The 15800-nt window shown below is 33.1% G+C and overlaps 1 protein-coding gene and 1 long non-coding RNA gene across 2 annotated transcripts in view; both read right to left on the bottom strand.

Annotated features, from left to right (window-relative positions):
* Positions 1–635: 635 nt before the first annotated feature.
* Positions 636–15800, bottom strand: part of syt6a (synaptotagmin VIa) — a 98419-nt gene continuing 83254 nt past the window's right edge. The window contains exons 5-8 of the mRNA XM_056449613.1: positions 14085–14205; positions 11317–11488; positions 5443–5593; positions 636–3134 (exon numbers count right to left, since the gene is read on the bottom strand). Of these exons, the coding sequence (XP_056305588.1) occupies positions 3063–3134; positions 5443–5593; positions 11317–11488; positions 14085–14205 (516 nt within the window). The 3' untranslated portion in view covers positions 636–3062. The remainder of the gene's footprint in view (positions 3135–5442; positions 5594–11316; positions 11489–14084; positions 14206–15800) is intronic.
* Positions 6830–7643, bottom strand: LOC130217540 (uncharacterized). The gene is made up of 3 exons (XR_008835876.1): positions 7621–7643; positions 7196–7493; positions 6830–6937 (listed from the first exon to the last, which is right to left on the bottom strand). It is a non-coding gene; the product is annotated as an uncharacterized LOC130217540 (long non-coding RNA).

The raw sequence follows: 15800 nt of genomic DNA, 5'->3' as shown, positions 1-15800 counted from the left end.
CCAGATCGAAACCGCATTAACTTCACATTCACCGACAGAAAACACACTCTATATTATCGCAGTATTACAACATCGGCGAGATTGTAAAAACAGGACCAAAAAATTCCTACTTTGTCACAACCATTTCTTGACTTGGAATTTTGAAAGATTCTGTTAAAATATTAAATCTGCTTTGCTATATAGAAATATTTAAAGCTTAACTACCCTATGTGACGTCGGAAGGACATTATGTAAAATAGTGCCGTGTGTATTTCAAGATATTTCAACAACTGGAGATAAGTGTAAAGCAGTTGCTTGGGTATCTTGAGTTTTGTTCAGTTTTTCCTGCATAGTACATGAAGTTTTATCAAGGATCTTGTGTATTTGTGACAGATGCCTTTTTTTAAACACATTTTAAGTGTCATTTAGTGAAATTTTGAAGTAAATGTCATTCATTTCTGTGCATTTATGCTAATCATTTCCACCATACAGTTAAAAACAAAACTATTATGCCTCCTGTGAAATTTGAATTCCTTTTCAAATATTTCCCAAGTGCTGTGCAAGAACATTTTTATACTTTTTTCCTATTATATTTTTCTTCAGAAGAAAAAAAAAAAACGTTTGTTTTTACTTTAATTAATTTAGCACTCCAGCACTTGGAGAATATTTGAAAAAGTATGATAATTTAACAGGATGGCTATAAATTGGTCTTCAACTGTATGCAGTATGGTGAGTTTTTTTATGAATGTTTGACTAACTACGATGATTACAATATATCATTTAGCAGGGATTTGCCTGAGCATGTGTGTCTGTTCCATTTCTATTTTTAATTAATCTGTGTGATTATAAAAGAAAATCCAATACAATCTCACAGCAATTTATAACTTTTTGATTTAGTGGCTAATTCGTATGAATTTGTCCGATCTAATTCATACAATTTAGGATGATTTACACATTACCCTATGGCGGTTGGGTTTAGGGGTGGGGTTGGGTGCCACGCCTCCTTTTTAAAATCGACTGAACTCATACGAATTTGTCCAAATTAGCGACTAAACTGACAAATCGTTAAATACTTACGTTTTCTTGTGATCAGGCTGGAAAATCCATGTAAAATAAAAACACAGAAATTGCAGGAATAATTGAATAAAGTATCTGCAGCAATAGATGTTTTTTTTTATAATATAAATAGTAACAATATTATTTTAACTACTTGTTTAGCTCTGCTGAACTTTTTTTTCTTTCCAGAAACTGTTTAGGTGACTGTTACAGTATATATGGGTCAAAGACTTTTTTCAAGCATCACAACAATGCTTTAAAATGTTTTTCCACATCAGAATGTGTCCTGATTCAATTGATTAACTTTTTCTGAGCAAAATTTCTTGAATCTTAAACAATTTTACCATGATTTACTGAAGACACATACTATAATGTCATTCAGCGTAACAGTTTAGGTCCCAAAAATCTTGTTCAGCCTGATTCATTTACATTTTGTGTCTTAAAACTTTCACTCACTATCCCTCAATCAATAGGTTTTTACCAATTTTATCATAAAAATGTTGTATATTGTACTAGCTTAATATTTTATAGATTTTAATAAGTAAAAGGAAGAATAATTATGTTGCCTATTGTTTACTTAAAATGTAAGTTACGCTAAATAACAACAAAGTATTATTTCAATGATATTTGGATATTTGAACGTTTATTTTTTTTACAAACATTCAAGAAGACCCCTGCATTTAATAGATTTTTTCTTTTTTGCATATTTAATTTCCATCTCGTCTTTGACCCATACAGTATAATAAAATATTTGTACTTGTATGTATAGATATATATATGTATATATATATAGATTTTTTTTTGTTATTTATTTCTTTTTCCATGCTTTACAGTACTGCTGGATCCAGACTGTACCATTTGCCTCCTTTTTATGCTACACAACCATTACGGTGTAATTTTTTTTTATCATTAGATAAAACAAAACAAATATGTGTGATTCTGAAGACGAATGTTAGTTAATTACCTATAAATCTATATATAGTAATATCAACCCTGATCTTATACAGTACACAATATGAAGCATACATTATATATGCATGACATTTTCCAAGACAACAGGTCAAAATATGGAAAACCGTGACAGTTTAATGCGCAATAAAATGACATGTCAAAAGATGGAGATGTCAGCGGGATATTGAAGCAGCGGGATAGCTTCAAACAGGAACTCAATTGCTATTAAAAGCAGTGCTACTAAGATACAGAAACACATCTGCACCTCTTTAAATTCCATTACACCAATGGAAAAAAAATAAACCAAGACGCTGTTTGACGCTGTTGTACTCCTGTTTGAATATTAACGCAAATATATTCAGCTACATGTAAAACGTTGAACGGAACTTTCTTTACATGTAAACCGTCTTTCTTTTGGCAAGAAATAAATAGAAAGGAAAAGCTTGTTGTGCTCTGATCCTTTTAGAGAGTCTCTTTTCACACAAAACATTTACACAACATCTATAAACTGATAAATATACGAATATTCTTCATAAAACGTTTACCTCCACACAGGTTTCATACGAGGATTCCACAAAGAAAATGTTTTGTTGGTAGTATACAGCACAAGACCCATCCATTTTCCTCTTTTCTCCTACAAAACATCAAGCTTTTACATGCCAGTGCTCATTTTTAGAATTTCCAGCAGTTCTGAAGTCTAAGATCTTGCAACGTTGCGTGGAAACTCTCGTCTCCATGCTTTCAGAACGCTGCATCCGATTTCAAACGCTTGAGGAAAATTCATATGGAAAGAAACATCTCCGCTGACGATATCAAGCTATTCTAGGAACACAACGTTGCCATTGTAGGTGCAGAGGTTTGTACGAAACCTCACATTATCGACTGAGAGCAGCTTGAACGTGAGGAACATTGTGGGGCAAAGACAGCCAAGTCTGGTCTTAGATCAGTGTTTGGGAACCATCTAAAACAACCCATATATGGGGAGGTGGAAACAGCTCTCGCTTTCATCGGACGGACAGACGGACGGACAACTGCGAGGATGCCGAGCCTGGAGTTTATTTAACATATGGCTCTGATCAAGGGCTGGCAGGAGGTTTGGGGGAAGGACAAGACCCCTGACTGTCAAAACTAGCCGTTCTGGCTTTCCACTGCAAGAGAAGACACATGGAAAACACAGCAGTCATTACAGCGTTAGAGATAAAAGCAGAAGAGATGCATCATGTAGACTGCCCTTATTGCTCAGAAGAGACCGATTGCCTGAAACCGATGAATCTAAAGTTATATTATAAACCGAATGTAATACATGCACAGATAATTATAGTATTTTATATATGAAGACAAGATTATTAACCATCCTAGGGAAATCAGTTAGTGAAGTGTTATTAAACAGAGCATTCTTTTAAAGTATTATATTTTTCTTCTGGAGAAAGTCTTATTTCTTTTAATTTTGCTGAAATAAAATCAAATTAAACAATGCTAAGGTCAATATTACAAGACTCTTAAAGGGCACCTATGCAAAATCAAATTTTGGAAGTGTTTATATAGTATAGTGTGTCCACAGTCATATTGGAGTGATATAAACACAAAAATTTCCATGATGTTCAGAAATGTATAATAAATAATCTGATGGGTATTTTGAGCTAAAAACTTTACAGACACATTCTGGAGAATCTTGAAAGAGTGGTAAAATAGGTGCCCTTTAATTTATTCTTTTTGATTGGCTATCAAACAAACCACCGTTGTCCAATGACTTGCCTAATTAACCCAGCTTGCCTAGTTAAGCCTTTAAATAGCACTTTAAGCTGAATATTACTTACTACTACCAGTGCAAATAACTAGTAGAATATTATATAGTGTCATCATGGCAAAGGCAAAATATTTATTAGAAATATGTAATTCAAACTATTGTGTTTAAAAATGTGTTGAAAAAAGTATTTTTTCTGCTAAAGAGCACTTATATTTGAAAAGAATAAAAATTTTACAGGAGGGCAATTTTTTTTTGTTTTAATTCAGTCATTATGCCTCACTCAAGCAAACTGCAGACATGAGGCTGTACATGTTTGCATTTTGTGTTCAACAGAAATTATATGTATTATGTCCATCAACATTATAAATTGTTCTTATAATAATCAACAATAACGGTAACAAAAATGTTGATATAATTTACTGGCAACCATTTTTTTTAGCATTCTTAATGAAGTAATTCAAATTATTCACCTTATGTCCTTCACATAAAAGTTCATAAGGTAATAATGAAAGCCCCTACAAAGGTAAAGAAAAGGCCCTTAAAATCAATACCTTGCTCAAACAATACCCCTTAATGGAAAAGTTCATTTCTGACCCAGTGCACATTTAGGGTCAAGTCCATTTTATTTATATAGTAGATTATAAACAGCCACATGACTGACCAAAGTGTTGAATACAAATAAATAATTAGATAAAACATATCAGCATAGTTTGCCACAATTTACCAGGGAATAATGCCATAAATAAAAGACAATTGTGGAAAAATGTTGAATAGAAATACAACATTAGGCACATAAAAAGGTATCATCATTATTTTAATGCATTTGTTCTTGTTCTGTCTAACATGTATCTTTGTAAAGAAATCTCTTCTCTCATGACTGGTGTGAGGGCAGAACAACCTGTCACAAGCAAACCACAAGGAACTAATAAAATCCCAATGGATGAAATCAGGCCCTGCCCCTTTTCACTTTTCCTTTTTGATGTAGAAGGTAAACTTTATATTTTATAAAAGGGATTAGAAAAAGATTATCACAACCACATATTAATCACCAACCTGACTCTTATCATCCTTCTAAGGAATTATTTGCATTTCTAAAAGAAAAAATGCTTTGGTACACCAATTTATTCAGCTTAAAAGGCTAACACTGTGCGCAATGCTTGACTTAATTAGAAGGAACACAAATTTTATTAATAGTGGCTTTTAACATGATTCAAATAATCATTTAGATGCCCAGGTTTGTTTCTTCTAATAAATAGCAAATAATTGATGTAAGTTTGTTCAAAATAGAGAGACAGTATATTAAAACAGCATATTATTATTTTTAAACAGAACGAAAACAAAATAATAATCGTCAATGACAGCAAAATATGATAACCTAACATTCGCAATAGGCCAAATTCATTATTTCCGCCTCATGATTAACTCTTGACCATCAGTCAGAAAAGAGGACAGAATTTCAGTATGTGAATTAAAATCAGTGCTGACATATTCCGCTCATGCATAATTCATCAGAACAAGTTTGAGGCTGTAACTGGAGGGATCTGAATATTTACTAAAAGAGATTGGCAACTGGTCAGAAATGAATTCTGGCAAACCAATTTGCATATGGAAATCTAGTTCTTAGTAATATAGAAACACTAATTCAGAGGGATATTCAATTCTCCACCCATTACATTTGTGTTTGCATTTGCTGGAGGGAGCTTACTCACCTCTTTTTCTGTTTTCTTGGACTCCTGCAGGGGGTGCCAGTGTGCAATTGGCTTACGGGGGTACGCAAGCATCTCATTCCAGTGGTCTCGACCCAAACCTTCAGCACCACAGCCCAAACGACACACACCGATTATCTCATTATGGCCCACACTGAAACAAAATCAACAACAGTTTGCTGTGGAATATGATATTTTTGATTCTTAGATATATTGTTCACCATTAGTCTATTTGTAAGTCTGCATAAGCTGAAAGCATTTCTCTAAAAGATAATATGATTTTGCAGCCTTGTATGAGAGTGAAAATATGTATGGGTATATTCAGTGAGAATAGCTGAAGGGCTACAGGATACAGAAATCAGCATACATTTAACTCAGCGGTTTTGAACTTTACATGAGTCCTTTTGTGAACCTAGTAGGAAAAAAGCAGTCCCTGACATATAATAAGTGTGTGTGTCCTTGACTAGACACTCTCTGTATCACAAACAGATGGTTTGAGATGGTTAAAATGTATCCCTGTTTTTTTTTGTTTTTTTGGACAAGTTTCTCATCTGTAGAGAGGCCAGTGTTGAATGCTTTGACACATGACCTTTTCCTCTTCCTTCTTATTGTAAGCACATGTACTGTGTGATCATTCTGACATCTGCTGTTCCTGTTATTCTAAAACATCTTGTACAGGTTGTGAAATCCACAATATTTTATTTTCCCAGTCTGTGTTGCATGTTTTGAGTCTCATGTACATATACACTATAGCACATTGTTTGTGTTAAATGTTAACGTTGTTGAATTTTTCTCTCTCTTTTTTAAATGTTTTCCTACATGAAATTAAAATAATAAGGCATAAAGCATTAACATTTCAAGAAAACTTTAAACTCTTGCCATGCTTTAAGATAAGGTCTGATAAGTTAGCATTATTTTCAGTAAACGCATTAACTAAGTAATATATTTATTGCAGTATACAGTAGTTGTATCTCGACCAAATATTGTTCTGTCTTGACAAAGCATGCATCTATTTATATTTTCAAAAAATGAGTAGGATTTACTTAAAAAAAGCTTGGCAACGTTTTTCACTTAGAAAAGGCTAGTAAATCTTCAATGCTTTGCCAAGTAAAAGATAAACCAAAATTATGAGTACATTTAATTAAAAAAGTTACATTTACTTGGGGAATTCTAAGTAAATTCTATTGACTTTTTGTTTGTAAAATTTACTTACGTCAAACATTGAAATATATTACTATTTTAAGAGTTAACTTTACTTTAAAATGTTAAATAAAATATGGTGATGCATTGCAACTGTTTCTTAATTAAAAACACTGCAACGTATTTTCATTGAGTACTTTAATTAGAATTAAACTTCTCAATAAACACATTTAAAAAGTCCTTTCAGACAGAATGATGGGGCCATCTATTTTGGCATCTTCCTCTTCTGTAGTACTGCCCAGTACAATGATCTTCCCAACAATTGGTGAAGCAGTCTTTAAGCAGGTCTCTTGACATCCTGTCAAATACACAAATAAGTGCAAAGAGATTAGAATACTGTACAGTTAGTTGCAATGTTATCAATGTTATCTCTTGCTTTATGATATAATAGACTGTATTGATGTTAAGACCTTTGCTCTGCAGCATAAAGTGATTCAAGTTTTTAAAAGTTAGCCAAAACTCACAATTTTGGGGGATAAAAATACTAACATGTCTTTAACACTTAAAGAACCGTACATATCCAAAGTAGAAAGTAATTTAGACATTTTTAATGTACCTGGTAGTCTTCAATGAGCTCCTGAGATGAATATCCCAGGTAGGAAAGCAGGCAGCGGATTACAGCATCTCACTTGTCTTTAACTTGCTGATTAAAACAAAAGTACATTTCTGTGGTCATTAACCAGCAACAGTGTAAATCTCCATCTACGTATAACTGCTTGTCTAACAAGTCAGGAACCAGCTGGAAATTGGATGTGCAATATATACGTTAACCTGGTTGAGTGAAAGTAGTCCAGTTTTTGCAGAAAGGTTGGCTACAGGGGGGTTGTGGTTATGCTTCTTTTCTAATTATTGATCTAAGACAATGAAATAAAAATAACAAATTACAATATAGTAGTCAAAACAACACATTTTTTTGCCAAACACACATATATACATGTTGAATACATTAGTATATCTACATAAATGTGCTATCCAACTTACCTTACATGAGCTTGAATGGTGAGCATCTGTTGAACATATTAGAAATGTTAATGTCAGAAAATTTTATAAACATATAATGATAGTACTGATTTAAAATTTGATCACTTTATTTATTTTGGACTCAACAGTAAATGTTTGCAGGTATAGAGGCTGTCTGAACTCATTACTAACATTACTATAATATATATCACTATAGTTTAACAAGAAATATTTGCATATGTTAATGTGGATGGATTAATAACTAAATCTTTCTACAGTATGTCATGTTTTATCCTCTCAGGACTCAGGTAATTTATCAACCTGGGTTCAAATGAGTTCTGAGGCTGTCCAATCTAAGAAAACTCATATTTATAATGCAGACAGCAGGGGAGGGTAACTTTAATGTTGGTTAATTATGTCCTTAATGCAATTTACTGCTATGCTTGGACACTTGTGTTCATAAAAAGTCATCTTTAAGTTCACTATAGATTATACTTCACCATAGATTATATTTAGAATGCAACACAGTCGTTTTAGACACAGATGCCATTTGCTAATATGCTTATGCTAATTGGATTTTTATCAAACTCATATAAGCCTTCATGCTACTTCTTTAACCATTAAAATCGCAGACAGGAGCTCTATAACTTTCTGCAAACAAAACCAAATTGAGCAATAAACAAAGTGTAACTTACCTTGTAAATATCTCATCAGTCTGTGAAGGGAATCATCGGTTGCTCTCATCTGCTCCACCCGCCAGGATGGAATCAGAGGACATGCGTATAGATTTACTAACTTTGTGGAGTAAGTTTTACTCACGTATGTCTTTTTTTGCATTAGTTTAATATATTACGAAACACTAAGTAAATATTACTTGGGTATATCCACTAGGATTTACTATTGTATTTTAAGCACGATAAATTAAAAATAAATATTAAGTAGTTTACTGAATTAAACGTGACATTTTGAAGTAAAAAGACAAAATATGATTTATTTGTAAAATGTACTTGGATTATGCTCTATTTATTTACAAGCCCCCAAAATCATTTTTTACAGACTGGTTTTGTGGACCACTTTCACAAATGCTGTTTTCTCACATTGGCTGCGTCTGAAATCGCATACTTCCTATTCACAGTGGTGGAAAGAAGTATTGAACATCAGCATTTGTCTCAGAAAACGTATTTCTAAAGGTGCCGTTGACTTGAAGTTTTCACCATATTTGAAAAGTGCAGAAATGGTGTAGAAGGGAGGTGTAGAAATGCAGTAAAAGCCCAGACAGCAGCTGAAATCTCTCAGTAGTTATTCAGCAAACCTTTGCCCTTTGTCATTGTATATTGATATTCGCTGCTTCAGTCCAACACCTACATTACCAGGATGGTGAAGATGAAACCAGGGTGGACATGTCAGCAAGACAATGATCCAAAACACAGCCAAGGAGATTCTCAAATGGTTTCAGAGAAAGAAAATCAAGCTGTAGAATGGCCCAGCCAATCACTTGACTTGAATCCACTAGAAAATACAAACTAAAGATTAGATTTAATTGACGAGACCCACAGAACCATCAAGATTTTTACACTCTGTTGAAGTCTGTCTACTTTCCATTTGAGAGGCATCTTTAACCAGTTAAACTCTAGTGCTATTTTGGGATTTCCGCCTGGATTTTGCCTACCCAAATTTAAAAGCTTCCCAAATCCACATGCAGAGGTGTAAATGCAAAATGATTGGTATTATTTTAAAGAAAACCCTTTGAATTTTCATAAAACACTTTTGAAAGTGTTTAAAATAACTGTATATGTTGTCTGTGTTATAATAAACACCTAAAAAAACAGGCACTTTTTGTATTTTTTATAAACTCAAATTTGAAAGTGTACCTTTTAGGTTCTGTGTGGTCTAGCTTGCTGTAACTAATTTTGGTGGTTTCTGCACATGTCTGTAATCATAGGAAAAAGAAAAATGTCTCTACCACAATCTATGCAAAAGTTATTGTATTCCAACTGATAAGAGGTCAGGGACCGGTCATTGTTTTCATATTTCACTATTCTTTTGTTTGATCAAACATAATTCACTGTGTTTGGACCACGTCACACATATAAAAGGATTACTTATGTACATCACCTCAAAAACAGAGGAGAAATGGCCCTGAAGCGCACAGCATAAGGTAAGAGATGACAGCTGTCTGTGCTATCTGGGGCTGCTTATTGATCATACATGTATTGTTTTCACTTCTGCGCCATATACACACCACGATTCATTCAACAACCGTTTGATATGAGAATATTATTCAGTAAAAAGACTGCTAGAACCGTATGAGCACCGGCAAGAGCTTTCATTTGAGCTATAACTTGTACATGTGTCATATATGACCCATATGAAAAATATGAAAATGAACCAATGTTCAATACCCAGCTTGGGTATCCAAAATACTGTGTATTTAAGTGTAAATAACTTTTGTACAGTAGAATAAAAACCAAAGTGATGCATATGTGCATAAAATATAGATTCTACACTTTCAAACAAAACCACTTAAGGGGTCTGGTGCAATGCTAGCCCTTAAAATCTTAAAGCGAAAGTCGATGATGTCACGAAGAGCAGAGTTTAACTGTTGCCATCACCAAAAAAAAAAAAAAACTTTTATATAAAGTATTAAATACATTTCAATAGTTTAGTACTTTCTCCTTGTGTCATTTTATTGTTATTACACATAACCAATTTTTCAGATTTTTTCTCAATTTTTTTTATGTTTGTATTGTTTGGGCTTTTACCAAAATCTGGTTCAATTCCATGTCAACTGCTCCTTTAGAAATATTATTCCCAGGAACAAACATAGCGTATTTAATACTTATTTTCCCTACTGAAGTATGTTAAAAACAGCATGCAAGCTGAGTATGTCCGAATTCATAGTATTCTAAAAACGGTATGCGAGAAGTACCCAGATGACCTACTACTTCCGGTGAGATTCTGAAGTACGCATCTGATGGATGCTATGATATCCCAAGATGCCACGTGAGACAATTCATGAATAGGAGTAAAGCAACACAACTAACGTAGGTAGGTCACATGATAATGACAAATAGCAGATGTAGAAGTCAGAGTTCCATTCATACACTGAAAAAAATGCTGGGTTTCACACAATTCTTTCATGTTTCCCAACACAAATTGATTAAGTTAACTTAATTGTTTCTACAATTCAAGTGGATTGAACACAAAACAATTAAGTTGTCCAAAAAAACTTAAGAATTGTTTCAAATAAGTAGTTTGAACAAGCAGCAAAACGATTTTGAGTGTCCTACTCACATTCATACTATGTAGAACATACTTTTCTAACAGTCGTGTAGTAAATTCTAATTTAAATGTTGTGCCTATACTCGAAAAGTATGTAATATCGGACGCAGCCATTGTCAGTTTTTGGCTCTTTCTGAGAGGATTATTCAAATTATACAAAGATTCATTGGATTTACTAAATGTTTTTAAGTTTAGTGTTTGCAAACAATTTATTTGAGCTGAAATTAAACAAATTAAGTTGAACATCTGTTTAACCCTAATCAAACAACAAATTCAATGCAAGTATGTTCAGACCTCAGCACTGCTATTCTCATAAACAATGTGTAAATTGTTATTCACAGCATAAAATGCTGTGTACTAACAATACAGGATTTAAACTGTCCCTTTACATTTGAATGTAAAAGGCAGAAATGGCTGTTATTTTGTGCAACTTACAGGTCATAATCCATGACTGAGATGTGCAAACTGACTTGGTCCATGCTTTCAGGAGGGATGTCGAAGATAATGGCCTCATTATACGTGGGATTCAGTGTGTTTTTCTTTGTTGTGGTCTTCTTCTTTTTCAGACGTCTGCCGTCACAAATGAGGGATACTTTCACATAGGGATCTGAAAAACAATAGCATCAGCTCAGCTCATTTACCACTTATTCATTTCACAGTTGCAGTCTGAACTTTAAACATATTGTATAGTCCACTGTTTTTAATTAATCAGTCCTCTAACAATACGTTGAAGTTGATGAGAGTGTCAGAGGAGATTAGAAATGAATGCTGGGGATCTTCATTGAGGCACCTTGATATTCACGGTGAATGGAGGGCCGTGGAGATTTTGAGCTTTAATGAAATGACTTGAGCGCTGATTCTGACATCAGAGCTGCATACTGATTTCCATCCCTCTCCATCATTGCGCCATTTGTCTGATCTATTATGCTTGTGCATTAGTAAGCCATAAACTACTTCCAGCTCGGGTGGAACAAATCAGATGAGAAGTACTTCTTCTGACACCAAATTTGCTCGGGGCACTTCTTAATAGATATCATCCGGTGTGTGTGCGAATTCAATTTTACTGCAAATGAAAAACGTTTACTCTTCAGTGGATTATAGTAAATGTCTCGTGCGCAACCCACTGTATCATTATAAGGAAAAACCATGGTAGTGTGAGTAAATTGTGTTACTAGAGCCCGTTCTTCAGACGCTCTGGCTTAGCTCGCTATGTGATGCCACTGTTTTACCTCTGGGAAATGTTTGTTTATATGCACAGATCGAACAGAAGCCAACTTGTAACACGAAACAATGATTAGAACATGAAGGAAGCTGGCATTAACCATATATGAGAAAACAGAAGAGCTGTAGAATCAAATTAAGCAATTATAGGGGACAGCGATGCCAGATTTCACTCATGTTGTCCTCTAGGCAAGGAGAAAAGAGAGTGATATAAAACTAATACGTATAATTATATTTCAGGACGTGTCATGGTGTATGATTTATTGAGGAATGCCTGACTTTTTTATATTTCAAATCCCAATATGGACATAAATAAGAAATGATACACGATTTAACGTTTAAATGCATGTATTTGTGTTATTCTGTGGTCTGATAATATTTATTCCGAATTTAAAAAGTGGTCAAAAGTGGAAAATTGGTTTATTTTGTTGTAAATGTTTCCTCCTGGTGGACCTCTATGTTGAAGAGAGATTTGCATCATTCAGTCATTTGAGAGAAAAGTTTAATCTACCCCATTCACATTTTTTTTGTTATTTGCAAGTAAGGCATTTTGTGAAATCTAAAATTTGTACTATTGAATGTATCCCTGATAAATGTGTTTTTTAATGTCTTCCTGAACTCTCCACTGTCCAATCATCTTATTTTAAATATTGTTGGGTTGTTTGAAACATTTGTCTCATTTTCTAATAAAAAATTTAAACTGGCTTGGGAGGATAAACTTGAAACTGAGATTCCAGAGGAACTATGGGATAAGTGCCTGACTATAGTACGGTCCTGTTCGGTAAACAGTAGGCACCAGTTAATACAGTTATTCATCGTAATACAGTTATTCATAACACAAGTTATTCATCGCCTGCACTACACCAAAACCAAATTACACAACTTTTTTTCATCTATTTCACCAATGTGTGACAAGTGTAAAATTACAGAAAACACTACAGCTCATGCGTTTCGGTTTTGCCCCTCTTTGTTCAATTGTCGTACAAACATTTTTGATTTATACTCCAAGGCCTATAACATTTCCCTCCAACCGGACACAGATCTTGCTATTTTTGGTGTTTCAGAACGCTCCCTCACACTTCAAAAACATCTTCAACAAGCCCTCACTCTAGGCATAACTGTGGCCAAGCGGCTAATACTAAAAAACTGGAAATCTCCTTTCGAATCTGGTTAATGGATATGGCCTCCATTATTTACTTGGAAAGGCTCCGATTTATGAGGTCCAATTCTAGCGGAAAATTCTTTGCTACCTGGGAACCCTTTCTTAGATACTTATACATGATTAATTCATATTATTTTTACCTACAAAATGTGTATATTCTGAGACAATGCTGTCTGTTTTTTCTGTTGTACTTAAAAAACTTAAAATAAAAGTATAAAAAATCCTTCTGCGTTACTTAACACACACACTCACAAACACAAATTAATAACATAATATATATAGTCAAATTTTATATATAAATTTAAATAAATAGTAAATGGTTTTTAAATAAATAGTAAATGGTATTTAAATAAATAAATAAGTAAATAAGTAAATAAATAAATAAATAAATAAATAAATAAATAAATAAATAAATAAATAAATAAATAAATAATAAAAAATATAAAAAAACAATGATGAACTGATTTGATTAACTAGATTGATTGACCTTCAGTTGTGAAGAATTCTTCATTGTGCTATTTAATATTTAAGACAAATAATTTACTTGATTTCATACAATGCAGTTTACCAACATGCTTAAACCCAAATAGATTTGCTTTATATAAATCTGACACGTTAACTAAATATTATTAGCTAGTCTAATTAACTAAGCACAATTAACCAAAAGGAAGAACTTCACCATTCTAAAAATGCATTCACTTCTCTACTTTTTTAATACAGAGTGCTTACGACACATTTCACACCATCCTTTCCTTCTAATCTCCCGTCTGTATTTAGGTGTTCAAAAGCAGTGAAGCTCTGAAATGTGGTGAAATACTACCTGAATATCCTGTAATATCCATGGCCTTCAGGTTCCTGCACTTGATGACTGTGAGTGTTAATCTGCCTGCAGTAGGTAGATAGCAGAGTGAGAACATGATCTCCCCGAGGTCCACACTCTCCTGTCAGACACACAGACACACACACAAATCAATGTAGCATGATGTATTGACATGTTTTCATATAGAGGTCATCTTTTCAATTCAGTAGTTGCAGATAATGGAGATAAAACAGTAATTGAGCAATAATGTACCAGTGACAGATGCTATTAGAGCTGACAGTGCTATCATTCGCAGTCAAGATCATTAAGAGAGCATTTTCAACATACACACACACATGCACACACAAGCATGCACACAAAAGAATGATTTGGTATATTCTGATTATGATAAAAATCCTTAATTATTAGATAAAAGGAATTACTCTAGAAAATAAAAATAAAACCAAAGTAATGTTTGGAATGAGACAAAATGTGATAATTATGTAATTTATAAAGTACATGCTGGTAAATCCTTTATATTGACTTTGATATTGACATATCAATGTAAATTATGACACTGAAATAGTATAATAAACACATAAAAAGTCATAACTATAAGATGGACAGTTGAATATTTACACACACTGACATAATAATATGTTGAAATCATGTATACTTGATATAAGCAAGCTAAAGTTGCTAAAGGAATTATGACCTAGAGGAATCCCCCCCCCCCCCCCCAAAAAAAAAACAAGCAAAAAAAACCCAGACAATTAAGACACTAAGTTAGTTATGAGATGCAGTTATAAAGACACAAAGTCATAACTATAAGATGGACAGTTGAATATTTACACACACTGTCATAATAATATGTTGAACACCCCCTCCCACCACCACCACCACCACCACCACCACCAACAAAACAATGACATTTAAGACACTAAGTTAGTAATGAGTAGGGCCAGACGGAATCTGCTGACATTTTTTGCTATTTCTGTGCGGAATTTAGTTAAAAATCTGTGGATTTATGTGGAATGATTTTCATAACTAAAACCTTAATATATTAACTAAAAAGTAATACCTTTTAAAATTGTTTTTAATGTTAACAATGCAAATCCAATTAGATCCACTTTATTTGGTAAACAAAGCAAGTCTTCTATATAATATATCTACTAAAAGACATAAAATATTACTTTACAGACTGTATTGTAAATAAATGATATGTACATTTTCATATTAGTCGATAATCACACTGATATTAATTTAAAAACTGAATAAATATAAATTTACACACATTTATACAAGTAAATAAACAGAATCAATGATGAGCTAAAAATCAGCGGAATTCTGCCCTCGCAGATTCCGTGAGGGCCTAGTTAAGAGATGCAGTTATAATTTTGACATAGAAAGGCAAGTTACCAATGAGTAAAAATTGCTACAATTATAAAACATTTAAAAAATTATGATTTTCAATTATGATTTGAATTATGATGCCTTTAAAATAGGCATACTCCACATTTCCACATTTCTTAATTTGATTTCTGTTTAGTTTGATGATGACCTTAATCGGATTAAATTAATTAAAAATTGCTGTTTAGGTAGACTATTATTCTGAGTATTATCTTAATCGTATTACTCATTGTCAAATTGCTACTTTTTAAACATGCAACTTAATATCATAAAACTTTTATTTCATAATTATAATAGACTTTTATGTCAAAATAGATTTAAAAATAC

The sequence above is a fragment of the Danio aesculapii genome, chromosome 23, assembly GCF_903798145.1.
Source record: "Danio aesculapii chromosome 23, fDanAes4.1, whole genome shotgun sequence".
Classification (NCBI taxonomy): domain Eukaryota; kingdom Metazoa; phylum Chordata; class Actinopteri; order Cypriniformes; family Danionidae; genus Danio; species Danio aesculapii.
This window is presented reverse-complemented; position numbering and strand designations above follow the sequence as displayed.